The 26,768-nt window shown below is 59.6% G+C and overlaps 1 protein-coding gene across 2 annotated transcripts; it reads right to left on the bottom strand.

Moving 5' to 3' along the window:
- Positions 1-338: 338 nt before the first annotated feature.
- On the bottom strand, positions 339-24,668 carry FZR1 (fizzy and cell division cycle 20 related 1). 2 transcript variants are annotated; one of them, XM_082649887.1, is made up of 14 exons: positions 24,511-24,668; positions 8,463-8,544; positions 7,181-7,306; positions 7,019-7,082; positions 6,812-6,939; positions 6,242-6,324; positions 5,656-5,839; positions 4,738-4,803; positions 4,168-4,270; positions 3,881-4,065; positions 3,500-3,733; positions 3,095-3,199; positions 2,555-2,656; positions 339-2,195 (listed from the first exon to the last, which is right to left on the bottom strand). In XM_082649887.1, exons 2-14 carry the CDS (start codon positions 8,529-8,531, stop codon positions 2,154-2,156), a joined length of 1,491 nt encoding a protein of 496 aa, XP_082506013.1. In that variant the 5' UTR covers positions 8,532-8,544; positions 24,511-24,668; the 3' UTR covers positions 339-2,153. The 2 variants fall into 2 exon arrangements, with proteins under 2 accessions (XP_082506013.1, XP_082506014.1); XM_082649888.1 differs by having other exon boundaries at positions 347-2,195; positions 2,564-2,656.
- Positions 24,669-26,768: the final 2,100 nt, after the last annotated feature.

The following is a 26,768-nucleotide window of genomic DNA, read 5'->3' as shown; positions in this document are numbered from 1 at the left end:
GCTGCCCAGGATGGGGATCTTCCCGGGCTTGCGGGGAGGGCATGGGGTGCGCCACCAGTTGTGGGCAGCTGCTCACTGCAGAGAGCCTCACCTCCTTTCCTTCTCAAGACCCCTGGGGCCCCTGGGCCCGCAGGCCCACCCAGTGTCACAACCCCTCTGGTCCAGGCTGCTTTCCTCCCTGGGGCCTCCTGGCCCTCCCCACGCAGAGGGTACTGGGCCAGCAGTGTCCCTGCTGGCCCCGGAAGCCCATCTGTCAGGCAGAGGTGCCGCCCCCTCTACCCCGGGCCAGGCCTCGCTATGTGCTCAGACCACCAGCCCCGGGCCCACCCTCCACTTCCCAACAGAACCAGCCTGGCTGCAAGGACTGGCCTGGATCACGGGGGCATGAATTCAAGGACCCCGGTGCCCCCTGCTGACCACCTCTGAGTGGCCCCCGCAGCCTCTCCCCCAGAGCCAGCCACTCCCCACCGGTTTGTGACATTCAGGCCGCTCTGGGGTCCCGGTGTGTGCAGACTCCAGATGGATCGAGAGACAGGCAGCCCCAGCTGGGCACGACGCACATGGTTTAATGACGGCGATGCTGAATTCCAGGAGGAGCGAGGTTCACCTGCGCCAGGCGTGCGGTAGACAAAGGACTGCTCGCTTATTTAAAAAAAAACACAACAAAACTCAAGCAAACAAAAATAAAATCTGGACCCATCGGAATACACACATCTATGTACACTGTCCCTGCTCGTCCCCGCCCGTCCCCAGCAAGCAGCCGGGATGGGCCGGGAGGCAGGACCCACCCTTCCCCAAGTTCATGCAGGCTCAGCCGCCTGCCCCTCTGAAGAAGACCTTAAGAGCTGTGACTTCTGTCTCCCCCAGGGGTAGGGGTGGGCCACTGCTCTCCCCCAGCAAGCCTTAACATTTTGGGGACTGATTTACAGAAACACAGAAACAAATCCAAAGGAAAGTCACAGATACACATATACACACGCACACGTGTGGCTGGCTGAGCAGAGCACAAGGCCCTCACAACCGGAGGAGCGGGGACTCCGGCAGAGCCGGGGTGACCGATGGGACTCTGTGGGGCCCCCCTGGCCACGCTGGACCCCCGCCCTGCCCAGGCCACGTCCATCAATGTCCTCCGACCTGGGAAGGGGAGAGGGAGGGAGAGGAGGAGAGGCAGGGTGGCTGCTCAGGCCCCTGGCCACACACCGGCCCCACCTCCCTCCTCCGTCTCACCTGAGAACAGGGCAGAAGAGGACAATGAGGTGGGCCCAGAGTCAGGGGGAGCTCAGGAAGCTTCTGGGGGAACCCTCAGGTGCCCCCTCCCGCAGCCGAAGGCGCAGATGGACAGGACCCACTAGGGTGGCCTGGAGGAGAAGGGGCTGGGGAGGAGGGCTGGGCGCCCACAGGACCTGACCCGCAGGGTCAATTCTGTCCTCAGGTTACCCTGACCGGCCGCCCAGCAAGCTGCAAGAACCACAGTCGGCTGTGACCCCGTGAGCGACAAGGACAGTTGGGGCGAGCCATCATGGCGAACAGGTCCCACATCAGTCTCCCTCAGACAACAAGTCCGCCTCAAGGTGACCTCCTTTGGCGTGTGGCCTGCTCCCAACGCTGTGCCCCTGAAAGAGCCAGCGGTCGGCTGCTGGGACAGGGAGAGCAGAGGTGGCTGCAAAGAAACCTCTCGAGTGGGGACGTCATTTCGATTCACGGGCCAACCTGAGCTGCCATCCTGCCAGGCCCTTCCCCGGCCGACCGGCCTGGTGTCCAGCCGTCTGTCCCGTAGCAGGTGTGGGCAGCAGTGAGCATGAGCTTCCGGGCAGAGCCTGAAGCCCCAGCGAGGCGGTGATGGACACGGACGGAAGGAGGCGGCATCCAGGAGGCGTCCATCCCGCTCCGAGAACAGCTGTCCGAGCCGGGGCCACCCAGGGTGGAGGGATCCGGAGGCCCCACTACTGCTGGTGCCCGAGCCCGGCCCCGCCCCAAACACCGGCTGACAGGGTTCACAATCAGGCTTTAATAGAACCTTCAGGGTCTCTCCAGGCCCGGCTCCCGCCCCACCCTGGCTGCCTGTCTTCCTCTGGGGCCCATGTTCAGGGGAGGGGAGGGTCCATGCACGCTGAGAGGTGGCGCTCTGCGACCAGGACGGCACGGCCACGGGTTTACCGGATCCTGGTGAAGAGGTTGAGGACGGACACGGATTCCTGCAGGGCACACAGGAGCGACGCTGAGCCCTCGGTCCGGTGACCTCCCGCAGGGGCCAGCTTCGAGGCTGGGCCGCTGGGCTGGGCGCCAGCCGCTTGGGCACGGGAAGGAAGTTCTGCCTGGAGGGACCCCGAGGCTCCGGGCCTGAGGAGGGGCCTGTGTGGGCACCTTGCGCGGCGAGTGCCCCAGGATGTGCAGGGACACCAGGTGATGCAGGAGGAGAGAGGGGGTGTGGGGATCCCGGGGAGGGCACAGCTGACGGGGTGACTGGGGCTGGCTGAGCGGCGGGGGTGGGGCAGGAGGCCCCAGGACAGGCTGAGGGCACACACGTGGGGGAACATCTGGCGCTGATACCGACCCACTTTACCTTTGTCGAACGGGTTTTGCTAAAGACATTCCAGAACCTCAGGGTTTCATCTCCAGCACCAGTGACTATGGCCTCTCCATCAGGGGACATGGCCTGCGGGAGAAGAGAGACCCCCTCTGTCCTTGTGGCCTACGGGCAAAGCCATGAGAACACAAAGGATGCCACACCCCTCTCTGTGCAACTGGGCAAAGGATTTGCTGGTTTAAGCACAGAACTTTTTTCTAGAAAAAACCAAAATATTGAAGAGTGAGTGGATTTGGGGAGGGGCTTTCTCCAGACACGTGCAAGTGGTTATTTGGTGAAACATCTAGAGGTGATCTGAGGGGCTGGATGTGGGTTATTCGTGGCATCTTCTATTTTTATGTGGAAACAAACACCTGGAGATTATAAAGGCAGGCGGAGCTGCCCCTGCTCACAGGGCAGGGGCGCTGGTGAAGCAGATTCAGAGTGATGCTGCCGCGCCCTGCAGTCCAGTCCCAGAGCCCGAAGCTGTTCCAGGTGGAGGAACAGGGCCCAGCTGGGGAGACTCACCAGGTAGAGAACCCGGTAGGAGTGCCCGGTCAGCTTGGCCACCTGTGTCAGGGATGGGTATTTCCAGACGAGGATCTGGTTCTGCGAGTAGCCATGCGTGCTCACCTAGGGGACACAGAGAACGCTGTCAGAGCCTGGGGCTCTCCCCTCCAGTGGCCCCAGGGCACAGACCCCCCCAGACACACCCACCGAGGCACAAGGACACCAAGGCGCGCCCACAGGGTGCAGAGACCACAGGTGTCAGCCCTCAACCCCACACCCTGGTCGATGACTGGCTCCAGACAGGGAACCACACTGCACATGAGAGCCCTCGGGCCTCTCCTGCAGTCACTGGGCACAGGTACCGGGGTCAGCTTCTGCCAGACCTGGACAGCTGGGGCCTGGCCTCCTGCACCCCGCACTCACCAGCTCATTGGCGTGCTTGGACCAGGCGAGGTTGCACACCTGGGAGCCGGTGTCGATGCACTGCAGCGGCTGCCCCGTGAGAGTGTTCCAGAAGCGGATGCAGCGGTCGGCTGTGCCGCCGCCGGATGCCAGCAGCCCGTGCTGGTGCGGGGACCAGGCGATGGCCTTCACGGCCGCCAGGTGCTCTGTGTACTGCTGCACGGGGCTCAGGCTTGAGTGGTTCCAGACCAGCAGCTGCAGGGACGGGGCTGTGAGGCCCGGGCAGCTTGGCCCCCAAGGGAAGGCAGGGCCCATCTTGGCCTCCCCTGGGGTGCACCCGTCACCCCTACTCCACGGCACGGGGGCCGGCGGGGAGGGAGGGAGGGCAGGGGCTGGGCCTACCTTGTTGTCGTTGCCCCCTGAGGCGAGCAGCTGGTGGTCCGTGGACCACTTGAGCCCACACACCTCCTGCCGGTGGCCCTGCAGCCGCCGCTCTGACTGCAAGGGCGGTGTGCGGATGTCCCTCTGCAGGATCATGCGGTCCCGGCTCCCGGATGAGAGCTGGTCGGCGTTCCAGGCCAGCGCCCCTGCGGCCAGGCAGAGGGTGGGATGAGGACGTGGCCTGGCCCCTCGGGACCCGCCCGGCCCCTCGGGACCCACCCACCCCCGGGCCCCGAGCGGCTCCTCACCGACGCGCGCCGTGTGGCCTTCCAGCATGGACAGCTTCTTCCCTGCAGCCGCATCCCAGATCTGCACGAAGCCCTTGTGTGTGCCGACGGCCACCAGGTTCCCCTAGGACAACAAAACGGGCAAGAGCGGGCATCAGGCCCCTGTGTGGGGACCCCTTGCTTGGGCGGCCGGGGAGCTCCCCTCACCTCCCCACGGCAGAGCCTTGGGCCCACTTCTTTCAAGGTCTCTAACACGCGCCCCTTCGGACACCCCTCCTAGGAACTTTCTGGGCAGACAGTCGTACAGAGAGTGGAACTATTAAAATCCATGCAATGTGTCCCAAGATCTGCATGCTTCAACATGTGGAGCGAGCCTGCCCCAGAGTCTCTGTCACTCCAACCGTCTCTACCAGGCTGGGGACAGCTGGGGGCACAGGTGTCACTGGGGCTTGGACAGTGACCACAAAGCCAGATTCTGGCTCCTCTGGGTCTCCAAGGCCCCCAACACTGCCGAGGGCCCCTCCAGTGAGGGCCGGTCGACGTCCCTTGGGCCAACCCTGCCCAGCGGGGTGATAGGGCTAGTGTACTGACCCTCTCAGACCAGCCAACGGAGGTCACCGAGTCCCCTTCCACGGAGAGATCACAGAGCCGGGTCACCTAGCAGAAGGGGGAGCAGTTGGTGCCCACTGCTCCTTCAAGGTTCAGACTGTCCATTCACCCATCTGTCTGTCCACCCATTCATTCATTCATTCACACCTCAGGCCTGGGGGCACTGGCATCAGTGCTGGGACCCAGTAGAAGGCAGCTAGGAGGCTCGGGAAGCCACAGGCCAGGAGGGGACACACCCAAGCACAGGGATGCTGACTGCACAGAGCCTGGAGGGACGCGAGCATCACGCCCGGGGGCGGAGGGATCCCTGCAGCAGGTGTTGGCCACAGGCTGCCGGGCCGGGCCGTGCCGTGCCGTGCCGTGCCGTGCCGTGTGTGTGTGTGTGTGTGTGTGTGTGTGCGCGTGCCGGCCTCCCTGTGCTGGCTTCGCTCACCTTCTCTGAACCCACTTGCATCTGGTTTTGTCCCTCAAACACCCCACCTGCAGGGTCTTTGTGCCCTGCAGACCCTGAGCCCACATGTGTCCAGCAGCCACTCCGAGGCATTTACTGCTGGGTGGGGGACACTGCACTCAGCCGGGCCCGGACACCGTGCCTCTTCTGCTGGCATGGGCGGAGGCTGGAGCTCAGGCCGGGGAGCAAGGACTCCTGACTCTCGGAAGCCAGCCCAGGGAGGGATGGGCGTGGGCCTCCGCTCACCCCTGCTGACCAACCCCAGGAGAGTCTGCACACTGAGGAGACAGGCCTGGGAGGAGGGGGTGGCCGGGAGCTGCCCCAGGCTCTGGAGGCCCCCGGCAACACTCCCACCCTTCACACAGGCCCCGGCCCGGCTCGGCTACCGTAGGAAGCCGCTCTGCTGCCCCCAAGCCCGTGCGCATGCGCACAGGCTCAGCGGCGCCCACCTGGCTGGTGCAGGCGCTCCACAGGTACACGCAGGTCCCCAGCCCCACGCTGAGTACATTGAGGGATGACCAGTCCACCAGGTTCAGGTAGAAGTCGTCCTGCAGCTCGGGCGCATCCAGGACCTTGAAGGGGATCTTGGAGATCTTGCGGGTGGGTTTCCGTGGGGACCGCAGTAGCTTCTGACTGCAGGGAGACCGAGGCAGAGATTAGGCAACAATTGCACAGAACTGCAGAGATGCCATCTCCTCCCGGTGGCCCTGGGAGGCTGTGTCATTTCCCACTTGTCCCGACTCTGTCACTCTGTGATCCCAAACCCGTGGGTGACCCCACGGCCACCGACCCCTCCACCACTGGATGTTCAGCTGCCCTGAGCTCCGACAGCCCCGCCTTCCCCTCTGCCCGGCGCCTCCTGCAGGACCCCTCTCGGGCTCCCAGCACCTGGTCTGGGCCCGCAGCAAGTCCCCAATGAGGGGGGTCCTCTGGGCCACCCCGTACCCCGTACACAGCTCTAGAACTGATGGCAGCTCCCGGGCCCTGCCAGCTGCCCCCCAGCCCCAACCCCGGCCAGTGCACGTCTGGACTCACCTTTTGTTGCTGACGGGGGACAGGGAGTAGGGAGACACGTCATTGCCATCGTCGGGGCTGGAGCGCTTGGTGCTGAGGGAATACTGGGGGCAGGGGACACCCACTGAGTGGATGCTGCGTCCCGGAAGCCCTGTGCCTGAGTCCAGGGTGCGCCGAAACTGGGAGGGGCTCTGACTAGAGATGCGCGTCCCGGGCAAACCAAGCCTCGCACCCAAGGCGTCCTCCTGCAGGGCTGCTGGCATCAGCCTGTCTCTCCAGCCCCCATGCAGCCACCAGCCCCTCAGCCCCATCTCCTGAGGGACCCAAGCCAGGCCTTCTGGCGCTGCTCCAGGGCCCAAATGGGGAGGTGGGCTGCGGGGTGGCTCAGGCTGAGGCCCCGCCCATCCGCCCTGCATGCGGCACTGGTCCTAGGTCCCTCCAACCCGCAGGCGCGCAGAAGGGCGACAGGCCTGGTGCGGGGCACGGGGTTAAGTGGGCCCCCGCGCCTCTTGTATTCCAGCCCCCCGGCAGGGCTGAGATGGGAGGAGATGCCCGCGGAGGCTGAGACCGGAGGCAGCCAGCGGGGCTCACCGTGAAGAGGCCCTTCCTCTCAGGCGTGGAGGGCTGCAGCCTGCGGTCCTCCGTCTGCGGGTCCTGCACCTTCTCGATGCCGGCACCGAGCAGTTCGTTCTTCAGCAGAGCCGAGTAGGCCAGGCCGTCTGTGGGCACCAAGCTCCGTGAGGCTGGGCTGGGGGCTGGGGCGGAGGGGGCGGGGGGCGGGGGTACCTGAGTCCCGACCTTTGCCGTTGTCCGAGGTGGCGTCCTTGGCTTTCCGGTTTTGGCTGGGAGATTTCTCATTTTCCTGCGGGACAGGGAGGGGAAGGAGGTAGGGCTGAGTGGGAAGGACCCGGCCCGTGCCCCAAGGCTGCGCGGTCAGGGTCCCTCTCCCGACCCCCTCACGTTGATCCTGTGGAAATTCACGCTCCAGTTGGCGCCGGCTCTCGAGGGGATGAAGCGGTCCCCGTGCTTGCTGGGGGAGGACACGGGGGAGTTGGCGGGTGTCAGGGTTCGCCGCATCTCTGCAACCTGGAAAGACAGCAGGGTGGGCTGGGTGCCTCAGAGCCCCCAGAGCGCCCCAAGGCCACCCTCTCTCCTCCCCGACTGAGGCCCCGCCCACTGTGCCTCCTCGCCCTTGGCCTCTGGCCGCTGAACAAGGGTTTGATCTTGGTAGTGACCCACGTGCTGGAACCTGCTAGCGGCACCATGTCTGGGGCTCAGTTCGTCTGTCCGGCTCCGTGGGTGGGAAGAGGCCGGGGAGCGAAAGCCCGACCATGGACACCGCCACGTGCTGAGATCCGTTTCTCAGCGGTCACCAAAGGACGGGAACGTTGACAGCACAGAACAAAGAGCATCTGTCCCCCGACACTGAGAGCCTGTCGTCCTGCCAGCCCCATTCCCCACACACAAGGCTATTCCCCCATCAGACCACGACTCAGCCCCAGAACCAGGCAGTGGGAATGTCCCAGGAATGTCCCTTTTTCTACAAGGGATCTGCTGTAGGTTGAACTGTGTCCCCCAAAAGGATATGCTGAAGTCCCAAACCCTGATACTTGGCATGTGACCTTAATTGGAAAGGGGGTTTTGCACGTGTCATCAAGTTGAGACAAGGTCATACTGGAGCAGGGTGGCCCTAAATCTAAGGCCTGGTGTTCTCAGAAGAGACAGACACACCGGTACACAGAGTGAGGGGGGACGTGAAGATGAGGCAGAGACTGGAGGGTGGGTCTGTAAGCCTAGGACTGCCGGCAACACCAGAAGCCGGAAGAGGCAGGAAGGGCCCCGCCCTGGACGGCCCAGCACGGAGCTGAGAGCGCTGAGAACTGGCGGGCACAGCCTGCAACGTGTCGGGAGCCCAGGACAGAGAAACACAACACGGCGGAGGGGGTGGGGACGCAGGAAAGAGCAAAACAGGGCCCTCCTGTGCCACCATCACTCCTCTGCCCTGGCTGCCCACGAGGATGAGGGGTCTGTGGCCCCGGCAACGGAGGGCAGTGCAGGGAGGTGCTGGGGGATCTCACACCTGGCGTGGCCATGCCGCCGAGGGGGAGGACGTGTTTGTCGCCTGTCGGCACCTCTGTTCTCCGAGGGCCAAAGCCCAGCAGCTGCCCGCCCCCCCGCGCCCCAACTCTCCCCGGCTCCAGCGGGCCCGGACAGCGCCGGCGGGGCAGCCCTGGGTACTCACGCTCGGCATCGTGTTCTCGTTCTGGATGACGATCTGCCGGAGGAGGCGCCGCTCGTAGTCCTGGTCCATGGCGGCCGTCAGCCTGGGCGGGAAGGGCGGGAGAGGTCGGCGCCAGCAGGCAGCGGTCCCCACTGCTGCCTGGCGAGCACAGGGCGCTCCTCGGGGACAGCCAAGTCCCCTGTCAGGTGGGGGCCCTTCCCTCCCAGGAGCCCAGCGGGACGTGACAGGGACAAACAGGCTCCTCTGGTTGTTCTGCAGGAACCTTCCACCGGGCCCGCACGCCTTTGTCCTGGTTCTGGCCAGTCGCCCGCTTACCCCAGGCCCCCCCATCCCCCACAGGCACCCATCTCGTCGCCTTCCTGCTTCAGATGCTCGAGGCCGTGAGCCGCCCCTGGGGCCTCGTCCTCGCCCCTGTGAGGGAGGCAGGGCGGCCCGTCAGTCGGGGTCTGCGGAGCTGACCGGGTGCAGGGCCTGCTGGGGCGGGGGATGGTGGCCTCCAGCGGACACACGCCTCTGCCCAGCTCCCACCAGCTCCCCCGACCGCCTGGGGAGGCCTCTGAGGAAGAGGAGCAAGAGTGCGGCAGCGAGGGGCGCCGAGGAGCATTCCAGGGAGGGAAGAGCAGACGCCTCAGAGGGCAGGGTGCCCTTCCCGGGGGATGGCAGGCCAGAGTCCAGGGATGCCTGAGGCTCGGGGCGGGGGGCGGCGCCGAGGGCCCCCCCCCCCCCCCGAGCACAGCCTCCTGCCCTGCGCCTGCTCTGCCCCTACCCCCCGGCCTCGCGCCATCACGGTCACCCTACGCTTCCGGCTGCAGCCCGAGGGCTGGACACAGGCAGTGCTGGCTAGTTCCGGCCCCCGAGCCTCCAGGCCGGCGCTGCTCTGACAACCGACCAAGTATCAAGAATTGGAAAAGTGAAGGCTGGCCAGAAATTAAGTTTACAAATACAAATTCCTAGGTGTAGTACCCTCCACACTTGCCTTTAAAAAAAAAAAAAAAGAGGGTTAAAAAAAAAAAATGAGGGTAAAATATACGTAACATAAAATTCACCATCTTCACCATTTTTAGGTGCACAGCTCAGCGGCATTCAGTCCATTCACGTTGTTGGGCAACCATCCCCACCATCCACCTCTAGAACTTTCTCGTCTTCCCAAACTGAAACCCTGTCCCCATGAAACATTCCCTCCCCATCCCCTTGCCCCTGTGAGCTCCTCAAGAAATCAAATACACACAGCCACGTGACCCAGCAACTGCACTTTGAGATATACACCCCAGAGAAAGGAAACAGACCCACACAGAAGCTAATGTTCAAAGGCTCTTACCAGTACTATTTACAAAAGCTAAGAAGAGAAACAACCCAAGTGTCACCCACAGTGAACGGATAAACAAGGCATGCTCCATCCCCACCCTGGAATATTACTCAGCCTTGAAAAGGAAGGAGATTCTGACACCTGCTACACCATGGATGAACCTTAAGGACATGATGCTGAGTGAAATAAGCCAGACACAAAAGGCCACATACTGTGTGATTCCACTCATGAGAGGTCCCAGAGCTGTCAAGTCCATACAGACAGAAAGTAAACCAGAGAGAACGTTTGCCCTTAAAAAAAAAAAAGACACCTGAGGAAAGTCCAGCGCTCGCGTCTCTCTGTGTGACCAGGAGACTACGAGACACTCAGGCCGATCTGCTGAACTGCTACTTTCGTGCCCCCAAATGGCCTCTCCGAGCTCCTGGGCCTAACCCTGGGCTGAAGCACCGGCACGAGCCTGTCAGGTCCTTGTCCCTCACCGGGATTATGTGATGCACAGGGCTGCCTTGGTGTGGCTTTGGCCCAAAGCCAGATGCTCGGCCGAAGCAGAGCCAGTCGGGTTAGACCCCACGGGACAGTAACACAGCCACTGGTCACCTCAGCGTGCCTATCTTACTTCGTGTTCCCTCCACGCGGCCCTGTGAACTGGATGCCTGCACCCCCTCGCAAAGATGAGGCTGTTGAAGCTGGGCAAGGGGTCAGGTGGGGGAATAGACAGGGCTCCTGCCTGGATGCCCACCCGCCCCCGTGCCCACGGCCCTCCCTCCACTCAGCCTGGGGCCCTTCTGAGCCCGTGCTGGCCCAGAGCCACCCATGCCCTGTCATCGACAGACAGCGGGCTTCCTGCTTCAGTGAGAAGCAGGGTTGCAACACCTCCGCCCCCTCCTCATTTCAGGTAAACCTTTGGGAGCAGGCACCCCCTTGTTGGCCAACGGCTTCCTGCCCCAGCAGGGGTCCCTAGACACATCTTGTCCATTCTGGCCCCAGAACATAGTCTCTGAAATGACGGATGGCTGTCTCCGTCTCTGGTCTTGACCTCCCCCTCCCAACGCGCCCACCCAGGGCCCCCCGCAAGCCCTCACCACACCCGACCGCTCCTGGGCAGCAGAGCCATAGCGGGACACAAAGGCGCCCATCTGAGCATCTGGCCTGGGGGGGAGACACCCATTCAGGGGACCGTTTCCCAAGCGCGGACCCGGCCGTCTCGCACCACAGTGCCAGGCCAAGTGCAAGCCAGAACCAAGCCCCAGCAGGGCCGGCGTCCTCGGTGACTGAGTGGCCCGTGAACGGGCTTCGAGTGGGGCTGGACACCAGGAAGAGCTGTCACGGCCCTGTTCTAGCAGCTCCAGAGTTGGGCCAGTTGGCTGTCCCTGCTCTGCAGACACGGAAATAAGGCTCAGAGAGCCTGGCTAACTTCCTGGCCCAACGTGTGTGGTCAACCACGGCGGCCCTGACCAGGGCCTCGTGTGCCGCCCGCCGGGCAGTGAGCCCTCGGGAGAGCAGGTGCAGGCACACTCGGCTGTGCGCTCGGCAGTACCACCTCCAGGGCCCCCACTGCTAGGCTACAGCTCGGGGCCGGCGGGGCCCAGGGGAACGAGGGGCCTCCTCATCAGCCGTCTAAGCCTCTCGGTCCACGTGAGCTCACTTCTGACGGAAACCACGGCCCCTCCGTTCACAGACCAAAGTCACCGTGCCAAAGACCCCAGCGGCTCCCTACGTGGTCAGACGGCAGGGCCCAGACAACAGCTCGGATGCCGCCCGCACGCCAGAACCTAAGCAGAGCCCAAAGCACCGCGGTCATCTCGAAGCACATGGGGTGGGAGACTAGTCTCCTGGGATGCGCAAAGAAGCTGCTCCTAAGACACCACGTGTCCTTGCACAGGGGGTGCGCTGAATCCGAGTCCAGCGAGTATGCCCAGTGTGGCGCACCCCCCTCCATCTGCCCGCGACGTCCCAACGGGACAGTCTACAGAAGCCCGTGCAGCTGGCGGACGTCTCACTGCTGACAGATGTGTCTGTTGAGGGTCAGAGATGTTCCTAGTCCCCAGCCTCTGGGTATGTTCCTTTATATGGCAGAACGGGCTTTGCAGATGGGGTTAAGGCCCCTGGGATGGGGATGTCCCGGGGGGCCCAGTGGAGGCGGAGGGTCAGAGGCAGAGAGAGACGGGAGATGCTGCGCTGCTGGCTGTGAGGATGCAGGAGGGGCCGCGAGCCAGGAAGGCGGAGCCTCTAGAAGCTAGAAAAGGCGGGAACAGATGCTTCCCTGGAGCCTCCGGGAGGACTAGCCCTGCCCACGCCTGGATTTTAGCCCCGTGAGGCCCGAGCCAGTCTCCTGACTTCCAGGACTGTGTGAATAAATTTCTGTTGTTTTAAGCCACTGAGTTTGTAATAATTTGTTACAACAACTGCAGGACACGCACACACCAGGGGCAGGCGGAGGAAGGTAGAGCACCAAGACCACCTTTGCTGATCTTCAGGGAGTGGTGGCTGCCAAGAGGGTGTCCTCAACGTGGGCCCTTAGAGGCATGCTCTCTGCCCCAGCCCGTGCAGCTCACGCGTCTGTCGGAGAGTCTTCATTCACCCCACCAATCCCATGTTTTCTGAGCACCCTCAGGCCTGGGGCGGGTGCTAGGCTGGAGCAGGCAGCGAGGACACAGTCCCACCGTGCTGAGCTCCCTGCCTAGCGGGGCGGCGAGCCAGAGACAAGTCACCAGGGGAAGAGGAGCCATGCCGGTGGCAGCACACCACAGCGGCCAGCTGTCTACGGAGGGCCAAGGCGGACGCGAGGTCCAGATTGGGCGGTGGGTGAGTGTGTGGGGCCGTCAGGTGCCAGCATCCAGCCCAGGATCATGTCTCCGAGACCCGACCCCTCACAGAGGGACTCGCGGAGGCGTGGGCACGGGTGCAGGGGCTCTGGGACTAACGCCTTCTCAAGCTCTGCCCTTGTAGATGCAGAGGACGCGCCCCACCATGGATGCTGCTCTCTTTTCTAAAGTGACAAGCCAGCCTATATGACAAACCCACAGCCAACATCGTCCTCAATGGTGAAAAACTGAAAGCATTTCCACTAAGATCAGGAACAAGACAAGGTTGCCCACTCTCACCACTCTTATTCAACATAGTTTTGGAAGTTTTAGCCACAGCAATCAGAGAAGAAAAGGAAATAAAAGGAATCCAAATCGGAAAATAAGAAGTAAAGCTGTCACTGTTTGCAGATGACGTGATACTATACATAGAGAATCCTAAAGATGCTACCAGAAAACTGCTAGAGCTAATCAATGAATTTGGTAAAGTAGCAGGATACAAAATTAATGCACAGAAATCTCTGGCATTCCTATATACTAATGATGAAAAATCTGAAAGTGAAATCAAGAAAACACTCCCATTTACCATTGCAACAAAAAGAATAAAATATCTAGGAATAAACCTACCTAAGGAGACAAAAGACCTGTATGCAGAAAATTATAAGACACTGATGAAGGAGATTAAAGACGATACAAATAGATGGAGAGATATACCATGTTCTTGGATTGGAAGAATCAACATTGTGAAAATGACTCTACTACCCAAAGCAATCTACAGATTCAATGCAATCCCTATCAAACTATCACTGGCATTTTTCACAGAACTAGAACAAAAAATTTCACAATTTGTATGGAAACACAAAAGACCCCGAATAGCCAAAGCAATCTTGAGAACGAAAAATGGAGCTGGAGGAATCAGGCTCCCTGACTTCAGACTATACTACAAAGCTACAGTAATCAAGACAGTATGGTACTGGCACAAAAAGAGAAACATAGATCAATGGAACAGGGTAGAAAGCCCAGAGATAAACCCACGCACATATGGTCACCCTATCTTTGATAAAGGAGGCAGGAATGTACAGTGGAGAAAGGACAGCCTCTTCAATAAGTGGTGCTGGGAAAACTGGACAGGTACATGTAAAAGTATGAAATTAGATCACTCCCTAACACTATACACAAAAATAAGCTCAAAATGGATTAAAGACCTAAATGTAAGGCCAGAAACTATCAAACTCTTAGAGGAAAACATAGGTAGGACACTCTATGACATAAATCACAGCAAGATCCTTTTTGACCCACCTCCTAGAGAAATGGAAATAAAAACAAAAATAAACAAATGGGACCTAATGAAACTTCAAAGCTTTTGCACAGCAAAGGAAACCATAAACAAGACCAAAAGACAACCCTCAGAATGGGAGAAAATATTTGCAAATGAAGCAACTGACAAAGGATTAATCTCCAAAATTTATAAGCAGCTCATGCAGCTTAATAACAAAAAAACAACCCAGTCCAAAAATGGGCAGAAGACCTAAATAGACATTTCTCTAAAGAAGATATACGGACTGCCAACAAACACATGAAAGAATGCTCAACATCACTATTCATTAGAGAAATGCAAATCAAAACTACAATGATGTATCATCTCACACCAGTCAGAATGGCCATCATCAAAAAATCTAGAAACAATAAATGCTGGAGAGGGTGTGGAGAAAAGGGAACCCTCTTGCACTGTTGGTAGGAATGTAAATTGATACAGCCACTGTGGAGAACAGTATGGAGGTTCCTTAAAAAACTACAAATAGAACTACCATATGACCCAGCAATCCCACTACTGGGCATATACCCTGAGAAAACCATAATTCAAAAAGAGTCATGTACCAAAATGTTCATTGCAGCTCTATTTACAATAGCCCGGAGGTGGAAACAACCTAAGTGTCCATCATCGGATGAATGGATAAAGAAGATGTGGCACATATATACAATGGAATATTACTCAGCCATAAAAAGAAATGAAATTGAACTATTTGTAATGAGGTGGATAGACCTAGAGTCTGTCATACAGAGTGAAGTAAGTCAGAAAGAGAGAGACAAATACCGTATGCTAACACATAAATATGGAATTTAAGAAAAAAAAATGTCATGAAGAGCCTAGGGGTAAGACAGGAATAAAGACACAGACCTACTAGAGAATGGACTTGAGGATATGGGGAGGGGGCAGGGTAAGCTGTGACAAAGCGAGACAGAGGCATGGACATATATACACTACCAAACGTAAGGTAGATAGCTAGCGGGAAGCAGCCGCATTGCACAGGGAGATCAGCTTGGTGCTTTGTGACTGCCTGGAGGGGTGAAATAGGGAGGGTGGGAGGGAGGGAGACGCAAGACGGAAGAGATATGGGAACATATGTATATACATAACTGATTCATATGATTCATTTTGTAGCAAAGCAGAAACTAACACACCATTGTAAAACAATTATACTCCAATAAAGATGTTAAATAAATAAATAAAGTGACAAGCCAGTGCCCTCAGGGGCACCCGCCCCGCACACCCAGGCTGTCTCAGTGAGGAGGTAGACAGACGCCAAGGGCCTCAACCAAGATCTCTGGAGGAACTCGCAGCATTGGCCGGCCGCAGTCATACCCAAACCACATGATGCTGGCGACAAAACTGGTCTGAGCCCCCGCTCCAGCCCATTCTCAGAGCCGAGGGCCTGCGGCTCCGCCAGGCTGCAAGCGGTCTATTCTAGAGAGTGGAGGTGGCATCCGAGAGAGTCCTCGGTCCCAGGACCTCAGGGACGCCCGCCCACCTCCTCTAAGACTGCTGCTTGCCGCACTGCAGAAGACCAGAAGAGTCCGAAGCCCTGAGAGAAAAGGCTGATAAATTCATGTGTGGAGAAATGAAAAGTGTCTGCAAGCAAATACACCACAAACACAGTTTTCTAAAAAAAGAACGACACAACCGGGAAAAGTACCTGCCACCCTCAGGACAGACCAAAGCAGCAGAGGATACAAACAAACGGTTCCTGGAAAAAGAGGCTCGGCTGCACGCGCGGCCCGAGGGCTGCGAACCCAGCCCAGAGCCCGCTCCCTCCTCTCCCCAAGCAGCTCCAAGATCAGATGACGCACCCTTGCGCCCACTCTTGGCAGGAGCCGGAGTTTGGCAACTGCTTTCAGAATCTAAAAACGCACATCCTCTCTGACTTCTAAGAATTTACCCTTAGAAACTCTGGCGCGCGTGGGCAAAACCCTGTGTACGGCGATTTCTCCGCAGTCTGCTTAGGAAAGCAGGGGACGAGAGAAGTCTACAGACCAGACGTCTACCTGAAGGGTGTGGCCCATCTCCCCACAGGAGGCACTGCAGTAAAAGGGGGGGGGGGGTCTTTGGGACCCAGTGCACGTGACAACATGCTGTGTAGAACAAGCTATTTCTGGAAGGTTTGGGAAGGTCGGCTGGGGAAGAGGAACTAGAGGACGGGGTCAGGAGAGGAAGGAAGCCCTGGTCCTCCTGCCTTGTCACTCTGTGCTTCTTGGATTCTGCATCAGGGAACTCGCCCGGCCATTCAAAGAAACGAGCAGCTGGGGAGAGCGGGGACCATGCATGCCCCAGCTCGAGACCAGAAGAGTCTGGGCAGCAGGGGCATGGCTGGCTGTGCAGGGGAACGCTCTGCCACCTTTGCTGTGTGTCTGCAAAGTTTCCTAGTAAAAGGCAGAAAGAGAGTAGTGACTTTTCTGTTGAAAAGAAGTCCCGAGCACAGCGGCTGAGAAAGGCTCCCCCAGGCTGCAGGGGGTTTAGAGCTGCCTTGGGGGACAGAGCGGGGAAGGAAGCGATGAGAGCCTGCTCAGGGGGGCCAGAACCCTGGCCCTGGAGACGCTCTGCCCGGAAGCCGGCACCTGCAGGCTGGTGTCCGCAGTCTGTGAGGTGGGCTGGGGTTCTCAGTCGCTGGCTGCCACTGCCCCCTCTGCACTGTCACTGGGAGGCTCGCCCACCCGCCAAGCTAGCCCTTAAGGTGGGTCTCCTCTTTACCCCTCGTGGCCCCCAGAATGAAGAGCCAGGCGGCCCACACCTTCTCTCATTGCTTCAGACTAGCCTTCAGTCTCCGAGCCTCAGCCTAGGCCTCTGGGAAATGGGCATGATCCTGTCACCTGAAGGGACAGAATGAGGTCCCTACAAGGCTAGGAGTAGGGTCTGCACGTGTCACAGACCACCTGACCCCTCAGGGCTGCCCTCCTGTGCGCTCCCCACCTTCACCCCCAGCCCCGGCCCTCTCCGAGAGTGAGGTCGACTCATGCTGGATGAAGAGGTCCCAGTGACAGAGCAGGGCGCTTGCTTTCAAGCCGGCTGTCAACAGCTGGCTGCCCCTCCTGAGGAGGCCTTCCCTGCAGCTCCTCGCTACCCTGACCTTGCTCGGCCCTACAGCGCGCCAGGGTTCCAGGCACCAGATGCTCAGCAGGAGGTTCCCTGTCAGTACAACCCAGGGGTCCTCATCAGGGTGGTTCTGCCCTCAGGGGACACCGGGCCAGGTCTGAGGATGTCTGTGGTTGTCAGGACCGTGGGTGCCCGGGATGCTGCTCTACATCCCAGCACCTGGGATGCGCCCCACCCCCGTCCCCAGAGAATGACCCGACCCCCGTGTCTGCAGTGCTGGGGGAGGGCCCTGTAGGGCCAGGCCAGGGAGGCTCCCTGGTAAGATGATGGGGCATGGGCTGGCCCTGGGGTTAGCAAGGACCAAGGGGCCTGAAGATAAGCCAGTGCCCCAGCCCCACGAGCCCCCCTTCCAGTTGGAGCCGGAGGCGGCTGGGGTCCCACGTGAGGAACAATACCAAGAGCAAGCTTTCACCTCAGGTCACTGCCAGCCCCCAGGTGTGGGCAGGAACCGGCCCTCCCTCCCCAGCCCACAGAGGAGGAAAGGAGGTCAGGCAGGGGCATGTGGGGCAAGACCCATGACAGTGCAGCCCCTCTGACTGTCACTGTCAAGGCCTCTCCGGGGGGTGTGCGGTGCGTAGGGCAGCATCCTGGGCACACCCTCCACTAGTCCCCGCCAGGCCTGGAGGGGCCCAGCCAGCACTGCTTCCAGCAGTGCTCAAACTGCAAGTCCCTCAAGGCCTTTGCTTATCTTTAAAACGGGTCCTGCTGTTTTCCTGCTGCAGGCTCGGAGGCCAAGGAGATACCGTGTGACGTGGTTCATGACTCAGTGCTCAGGCTGAGCACGGTCTGGTGTGGCATGTGGCCGCCTGCCTGCCTGCCCGCCTGCCCGCGGCACCGCTGACATCTGGGCCATCCTGGGCGCTGTGGGGTGTGGAGCAGCCTCCCTGGCCCCCACCTGCTCAATGTCAGGGGAGACTCCCTCCAAGTTGTGTGGATCACAGATGTCCGCATACGTAGCCTAGTGTCCCCTTGGGGGGGGCGGGGTGCAGGATCACCCCGAGTGAGGGTAACTCTGGCCTCGGGGGGGCTGGTCACACCAGCTCCCCACACGGGGCGCAGGGAAGGGAGGGGAAGAAAGCATGCCAGCAGGGGCCTGGGCACGCCGCCCTGCCAGGTCCAGTGTGGGCACTGCGTCCCAGGCGGACGGGGCACTGCTCCTGGCCCTGTGGGGAGAGCATCAGAGCACAGATGCGGACAGTGAGAGCAGTGACACGAAGCACACCTGTGCCCCTCCAGCAGCCAGCACAGCGCCAGGCAGTCCAGGTGCTCGACTCAACTTGGTCCCCAGGTGCCACCCTATCTCCATTCCACAAAAGAGGGGCTCGGGCGCTCCATCCCGCCTGCCCCCACCTGCCCATGGCTGCTCGGGCTCCGCAGTGAGAGGCTCCCCAGGCCCAGTACCAGCAGTCCAGCCATCTAAAGCCCCAAGGCCCACTCAGGACCGGTCATCACGGCCGCCGGCCTGCCCCAGCAGGAGCCATCCAATTAGGGATCATGGTGACAAACGGCTGGGGCTCCCTGAGAACCGTCATCTCGGGGCACAGACTTTCAACGGGCCCAACACCTCGGGGAAGCGCCCTCCTTTCCGGAAGCATGCAGGCGGAAGAACCTGGAGACCGGGGCTGGCTCTGGTGCCCATCCCTGGCTTCCTGACTACCAGCCCCCGAGAAAGGCGGGTGGCTGGTCGTCTTCTTCCAGCCGGTCTCTGAGGGGTTGGGGGAAAAGTCCCACATGAGAGACCCAACCAGAAAATGTGGGTCGTCCACTCTTCCGCTACAGTCAGGGTCTGGCTCTGCCTCTTCCTCCTGGGCCCAGGCAGGCCGGCCCGGCGGCCCCCTCCCCGCACAATCGTCAACCAGTCCCAGCACGGTGGATGAGAAAGGGCGGGCTGCAGACAAGGACAGACCTGCTCTGAGTCCTGGCTTCAACCCTTACTGGCTGCATGGCTTTGGGTGAGCAACTTCTCCTCTCTGAACCTCAGTCTCTTCATCTCAAAGTGGGGGATAATGGGATAACACCGCACGTGTTGCGGTGACCTGGGTGCAGCTTCTGTGAAGCAGCAGGTAGAGGGCCTGACCCAAAGGAGACGCTAGGAAATGGGGGCTGGTCTCACGGGCTCAGTGACAGGCGCACAACAGGTCCCAGACGCCCCTGCTTCCTGCTCCACCGCGCGGTAACGTGGGCTGTGCGGCACGGGAGGTACCCTGGTGGCCTGTGGCCACCAGGCAGGGCCCCATCTTCTCCCATGCTGCCCCCGAAGGTGAAAAGGACTGGTCTCCCCTTGGAGGAGGCAGGACCGTCCTGAGAACGTGGGAGGAGCAGGGTTGTGGGCTGGAGGGCTGGCTGTGGTTGTACAAGGCTAGGACCTGGGCTCCTGTGAAGGGAGTGGCCTCCCCCCGCAGAGGAAACACAACGATCTAGCGGCCCCTTATGTCTAAGGACAGCAAAGGACAAGGCTGGGAACGGCCAGAGTCAGAAAGGACTGTGCCCGGCACTGGACGGGGGACAGCGCGTCTTCCCGAGTGGCCGAAGGGAACCAGTAGGAGAGGGGGGCCTGGTGGCAGGGCCCTGAGGAGCATCTTCCTTTCATTCGTTTGCTCATTCATTCATTCATTCACCTGAGGCTACTGCCCTTCTGTGTGCAGGCAGGTGCAGGAGCTGCAAAGCAGGGAGCCAGAGTTATGGCCCACCCCCGGGCTCACAGCCTCAAGGAGAGGAGAATCCCGTCAACACCTCTTTTCTCCGTGACAACACCCCCAAGAGCACACGGCTGGCAGCAGGGCACCTCCACCCCATGTGAGATTGCTGCTCGAAACCTCAGAAATGATGCCTGAAGCGCAGTTTCTCATCCCCCCACCTCTCAGCACACAAAGCACCCACTCCCGTCTGACTTGGTGAAACATTCAGACCGTAAAGGCGTCTGGGTCTGCAGCAACCCAGATGATGCAAACCCCACGCAAAGGAAGAACAACTTGGGGGCCACAAAACTGTGATTTATGTCGGAGGCCTGACTCTTGGGACTCCATCCAAGGCTGGATGTCCCATCAGGACCCCAGAGCCCTTACACATCTCTGCATCCGCTTGCACACCTGCAGAGACAGGGATCTCACCCCCTCACAGGCAGCCTTGAGCAACAGAAAGTGCTTCCTCAATCTGTCTCACCGTGGTTCCTCGCCATGGGTCCCAGGGGGCGGTGGCAGAAGGAAATGCCTAGCGTGTTTAGGGCAGCCCTGGCACTGCTGACACTCAGGTGGGTCCTCCTCTGTGGGGGGCCGTCCTGGGCACTGTGGGGGGTTGAGCAGTTTCCCTGGCCCCGCCCACTGGATGTCCCACCCCCAGGTTTGACAACCGCCTAAACCAGTGGAGACCCTCTGGTTTAGGAAACTCCTTAGGGGGAATAGTTGCTTCCCCCCTCTCCCCCAGCATGAAAGACTAGCACTGACCTCTCAGCTGCTCAGCCCTTCTGTAAGTGCAGAGAGACAGACAGACAGACAGACATGCCCCAACCCTCATCTTTCCCTCCTCCTCCCCCCACCATCCTTCCACCCCTCCCCCCAGCGGCCCCTTCTCACTGTGGGACCCAGTGCAAATACAGCCTGACCCCCTTCCTGCGGTGGCTGTCATGCCTGGTAGGGATGAGACCCACCCTGATGGTCAATGGTTCCTGGGCCCATTCTGATCTGGGGAAGGGCATGGGGGGGTCTGGAAAGAATGGTTTGGGGAGGCTGGGGTGTAAGGAGCACACTGGGGGCAGGAAGAGGAAAAGGTGACAAGGCCAGAATGGCAGGCTCCTGGGCTGTGCCCTGGGCGGCTGGTGGCAGGGAGGTGGGGAAGGGACGGGTGGAGGGGCTTGATGAGATGTGCGTCTGCAGGCTGGCGGTGGCGCACTGGGCAGAGGGGGGTGGGAGCAGGGAGACGGGGCCTGCTTGCCCAGGTGAGAATGCAGATGGTCCTGGAAAGATGGGGGGGACGGAAAGGAGGGACCCAGGTGAGGTTGGGGGAAGTAAGGGGGGGAAGGGCAGGTCTGTGGAAAGAGCAACCTTTTCTGGATGCACCGCAGGACACCCAGGAGAGGATCTACTGGCTGCTGGCCGCGTGGGCCTGCAGTCAGGAGCCAGACTTGGGCATCAGCAGCAAATGAGGACAGGAAGCTAAGGGCGAGGAGCAGGCCACCAAGGACTGCATGCAGAGGCATCTGAGTCCCGATTAAACAGCAGGGCCGCCCCACAAGAAACTGTGCCCGGCTGTTCCTAGCAGCTCCATTCGCAATACGCAGAAGGTGCCAACGGCCCAAGGGCCCCCCAACTGGTGGACAAACACAATACGGCCCATCCATACAACGGAATACTATCCAGCCACAAAAAAGGGAGGACACGCTGCAACGTGAACGAACCTTAAAGATGCGATGCTCAGTGAGAAAAGCCAAACATGAAAGGCCACATACTGTATGATTCCATTTATATGAAACGCCCAGAACAGGCAAAGCCAGAGAAACAGAGTGGTTAGTGGTTGCCAGGGGCCGAGGAGGGGATAGGGAGTGACTGCAGATGGAGATGCTCTAAACTAGATGGTGGTGATGCATGCACAACCTTGTAAATACACTGAAAACCCCCAACTGTACAACTTAAATGAGTGAATTGTGGAATACAATAATTGTATCTGAGGAAAGCTGTTACCAACAAAAATAAATAAGATGATAAAAGGAGGGCGAGTGAAGGACGAAGGGGGAAGCACAGGAAGTCAGGCGAGTGGGTTCCACGTTCTACTTTTTTTTTTTTACGACTCACAGTAGTCAGATGACTAAAGGAAACAAGGCCGGGAGGGTGCACAGCACGTTCTCTCCTTCTATTCACACCTGAGGACACTGAGGCAGGAGAGAGTAGTCACCTGCCAAGAACACAGGACATGCCGGTCAGGCGACCAACGTCCCGTCAAGACTGTCAGTGCCACATTCGGGGGGCTCCGGTTGCGCGCCTGTCCCCTGACTTAAACACTCCCTGCCTGCACCAGGCAGGCTCCGAAGCGGCCAAAGCCTGGGGTAGGCCAGTGCGGGGTGGGCAGGGCCGTGATCAGTGGAGCTGACGAGCAAGAAGCCACTGGGGCCTGTGAGGGAGCATAAGTCAGACCACAGGGAGCTCTTGGGGCAGAAAAGGGGGAGCCAAATACTCCCTTCCCAGCTCTGCCAACCCCCAGGACCGGCCAGGACCCCCGCATTCTACAGCTCCAGCCTCGCCGGGCCCTATGCAGCGTCTGGGGATGGAGTCCCTGTACTCACAGGCCTCCCGGTCAGGCTCTAGTCCAAGATCTCTCCCCCTTGGCACTGTGGACATTCAGGACCAGATCATCCTATGTGGGGGACCGTCCTGGGCGCTGCGGGGTGTGGAGCAGCACCCCTGGCCCCCACCCCCTCGATGTCAGGAGCAGCCCAGTCATGACAACCACAGATGTCCCCAGACATCACCAGTATCCCCAGTTGAGAACCTCTGCTCTAGAAGAGAAGGATTACAAGGGTGCTGCAAGTTGGCTGCTTTCTTAAAGACCAAGTTCCTTGATGCCAGCCGGAAGTCCCCAGGATCGACCCTCCAGACTGAATGACTTTGGATCCTCATCTGTCTCAGTAACACTGAGCGAAAGGTCCCACAACCAACCCCACTCGGGGCCTCCCCAAACCCAGAAGTCCTGGGTATACAAAACCTGCCCCAGTCAGAGGCCCCAAAATCTACGAATGGCAGGAGACAGAGGACCTGGTGTGAAAATCGATGCAGACCCGCTTCTGAAGACTCATCAGGCTCCGAGGTCCTCCTTGCCCAGCCCCAGACAGATAGCACCACCCAGGGCACAGATTCTGAGATCGTCCTGGGAAATGGTCATGGTGGCACGCTGGCCAGCACAGTCACGTGAGACGCGGCCCCCCGGCCACAGCAAAGCAACTGTCCTTTGAACCAAGAGCTGTCCAAGGACCAGAGCCCCGGCGTTTGGAGGCGGAGGAGCCTGCATCCTTAACACAACCCTCTTGGAGCAATCCAACCTAACTCACTATGCAAAGCACAGCTGGGCGGCCACCACACCTGCTTCCACTCTCAGGTTCAGAAGAAAAGCCGGCTCAGCATGGCCAAAACAGAAGGGGTCCTCGACATCAACAGTCATGACGGCCCACGAGACATTCTGCCCATAAATGGGCCAGGGGGACAACATGTACCCGCCGGCTGCATGAGGTCTGCGTGGACAGTTTTTCTTTAGGTAAACTGTCCTTGTTCCAAGTATGCTAAGAAGCGGCGGGGACCGGGGTGAGGGGGGTCGAGGAGAGTGGGGTGCAGCCTCACCAGCTAAAGGCATGAGGTCATCGCTTAGTGGACTGGGGGTGGGGGGATCTAGTTCTCAGTTTGAGAGGCACCTTGAACCAAGGGATGACTTGAGGGGAAAGAGAACAGGGAAAAACCAAACGGGTTTAGGCTGGACAGCTGCACAACAGTGGGACTCAGGCTTTGAACTGGGGGCAGGTCTGGACAGTGCAGGACCAATGGGAGGTGGGGGTCAGTTTTTAGCAGGGGAAAACGGCTGTGACAGCGTGACCGTGCCACACTTGCGGGATCCGGGGTGGCCGGGCTAGTGCTTGTTGGAAGACCCAGAATGGTCCCGGATTGGAGGGCAGTTGGGCACCACCAGGCGGTCACATTTTGGGGAGGTCAGTGGTGAGATGGGAGCGCTGGATTCTGGGTGGGTCATGGCCAGAATGGGTCAAGCCGTAAGGGTGCGGGGAGCAGAAACCAGACGGGCTGGGAGCCAGTGGGGCACTTATGTATTCAAAACTCGTCGCCTAACTGCTTCCGTGTGCCAGGAGCAGAGAGGGGCGCGGTGAGCACAATGGGGCGCCCATACGGGCAGGGCCTCCGCACCTCACCCTGGATGTTCCAGGGTCCACGAACCTCAGATTGTATTTTATCCGGGCGGGGGGCGGGGGCTGGTCCGAGACGGAGAGAGTTGTGACAGCTGGGGCGGGGAGTTTCAATTTGGGCAGGCCCCAGCTGTACGGTGTGAACTTGAGAGACCCGGGATTGACAGGCCAATGATGAAGAACACAGATTAGGGCGTGGGCCTGCCGTTCTGGGGAACAGAGTGGGGAGTCCCCCGGTTTGGGGCGGGGAGCGGTCAGAGCTCAACCTGCTAATTACAAAAGGATAGGGACGCTGACCGCGCGGGGAGGTGACGGCCTGCAGGTGGCTCGGCTTGCGGAGGTCACGCAGGGCCTGCTCTATGGGGAGGCTCGGACGTGGGGGTTAGGACGGGAGATGGGATGCTGAGGTCACCCGGGCCTAGCTCGGCTTGCGGGGCGGCCCGCCGGCGTCCGGCCGGCTCCCGAGGGGTGGGGGGGCCTGAGCTCGGGGGCAGCGGGCCGGGCCGCCGGCTCGGTTTCGGGGGCCGGGCAGGCCCGCGCCGCTGCCAGGCCCGCCCGACTCGGGGGTCGCGCTCGGGTCCAGGGGGCGGGTCCCCAGACCTCGGCCGCCTCACCTGGCTCGCTCCCGTCGCCCGTCGCCCGTCGCTCGCTGCTTCCGCCGGCCCCGCCTCTCCCGGCGCCGCGCCGCGCCCGCCTCCGCTGAGCGCAGCTACGCCGCGTCCGGCCGCGGCCGCCGCTGACGGGATCCCGGGCTCCCCGCTCCTTAATATGGCGTCGGTCGCGGCTCCGCGCCCTCCGGCACCCTCCTCCGGGCGCGCTCCCGCGGCCGGCCCCGCCCCCGCGCTGCGTGCCGCCGTCCCGCCCCCGCGCGCCGGGGCCTCGGGTCCGCGTCCCGCCCCGCCCACCCCGCGCAGCTGTGCCTGCTCGCCGCGGGCATCTCGGGACGACGTGACGTAGCCCGCGATTCGAATCAATACAGTAAGCGTGGTGCCACGGGTTGCCCAGGGCAACCGCGCGGGAACAGGATCCGCGGCCCGCGAAGGCAACTACGTGGGAATCCGGGGGAGTGGCTCCTCTCAATTTAGAGAGTTGTTCTTAGCAGGGGACGGTCGCAGAAACAGGTACCCCTGGGCGAACCCACACCGCAGTGACGGTGTCACACCGCGTGATAAGCGCAGGTGAGACCCACAACAGGTGCATGTGAGGGTCATGCAAACCCCACTGCCTACTGAAACACATTCACTCATTCAACAGGTTGGAAAAGAATTTCCAGACACAAGGCAGAATGTAAAAAAGAATTTATTAAAGGGAAGGGTCGCTGCCAGAACAGCGGGATGACTTTCTGATAGGGAGAGCTGACCCCTACCACGGGTTGCTTGTTTTTTGTTGGTTTTTTTTGTTTTTGCGGTACGCGGGCCTCTCACTGTTGTGGCCTCTCCAGTTGCGGAGCACAGGCTCCGGACGCGCAGGCTCAGCGGCCATGGCTCACGGGCCCAGCCGCTCCGCGGCATGTGGGATCTTCCCGGACCGGGGCACGAACCCGTGTCCCCTAGCATCGGCAGGCGGACTCTCAACCACTGCGCCACCAGGGAAGCCCACTTGTCTGTTTTTATAGCCAGGGAACAAAGGAACTTGCGAGTCATCTGATTGGGTAGGGTATGCATACTTCCAGTGTGCAGAGTCGGGGAAGAACAGGACAAATACCCTTCCTTATATGGGACGGGAAAGGAGCAGGGCAGAATGCCTGGGAGGGCTAAAAGATGTAATGGTTGCTACGTGACAGAGTGATGAGTCCCGTAACTCTCTGTTCCGGCGATGTTGGCCCTCTGAGTTTATCTTGTTCTTTGTCCTTGGAGGACCACATTTCTCCCTCTTTAAATAAGCAAATAAAACAGCAATCCTCCTTTAACATTGCACCGGTCCCACCTCGGTTAGCTGTAAGTCTAAAACTCTCCTATTCTGTACAACCACTCCTGCTGGAGTATTTATTTGTTCTCGTAGAGTGTTAATTTGAGCTGCTAGGTTGACAATCTGTTGTGTGAGTTCGAGAGAGCTGTCGGGCAGTGACAATAGAATTTAGAAGTCCAGCTGAGCCCGTTCCTATCCCAATGATAATCCCTAGGGCTGGTATTACAGTGAGGGTTGCCTGCTTTTGTTTATGTGATTGAGAGTATAACGGAAGCAGGATACGGTCACCGATAAGGGTAAGGTTAGGAATAATGTATGCAAGGGTACAGGTCCCCATTCAGTTGGCTGGAAGGCATAAATAAGCATTGGATCAGCAAAGGAAATAGGTGATGATTTGTAGGGTCTAAGCAGATGTCTAAAGTGATATTGAAGTAGGGTTTTCCTAAATGAGTACGGGAATGTTCTATGCCCCCATAGGTGGTAGCTAAAGTCATTCCAGCTAAAGGGGAGAGGCAAACAATCTTTGAGGAACGGGAAAAAAGTTATAAGCCCAGTTAAAAGAAGGAATAGTAGGGTTCCACCCTATGTCGTAGTACTCGGGTGTCTTGAGTTTTCTGTAGTCTTCTTGTTTAATATTAGAGGGTTGGAACAAAAACTTGTGGTTCTGATACGGGCAACTTGGGGATGGGGTGGGGCAGATGGAGGTCCCAAAATAGCTAGCCTGTGTCCAATTGGTGGTAACATTGGGAGGTTTTGGGAAGTAAATGCTGTAGAAAGGGGAATCAAAATTGTTAAGTATGGGGATAGTTTGTTTTGTCGTCAGTTACGAGGGAAACCCATGTTTGGGTAGGGGAAAGGGTGAACGTATGATTACAGGCCTGGGAAATATTGAGGAATTTACCTACAGGGGGCCCTGGTCGAGAGAGAGAGGATACACGTAGAGGAGCTGGTTGTGCCATAGAGA

Source organism: Grampus griseus (assembly GCF_964374135.1).
Source record: "Grampus griseus genome assembly, chromosome: 3".
In the NCBI taxonomy this organism is placed as follows: domain Eukaryota; kingdom Metazoa; phylum Chordata; class Mammalia; order Artiodactyla; family Delphinidae; genus Grampus; species Grampus griseus.
This window is presented reverse-complemented; position numbering and strand designations above follow the sequence as displayed.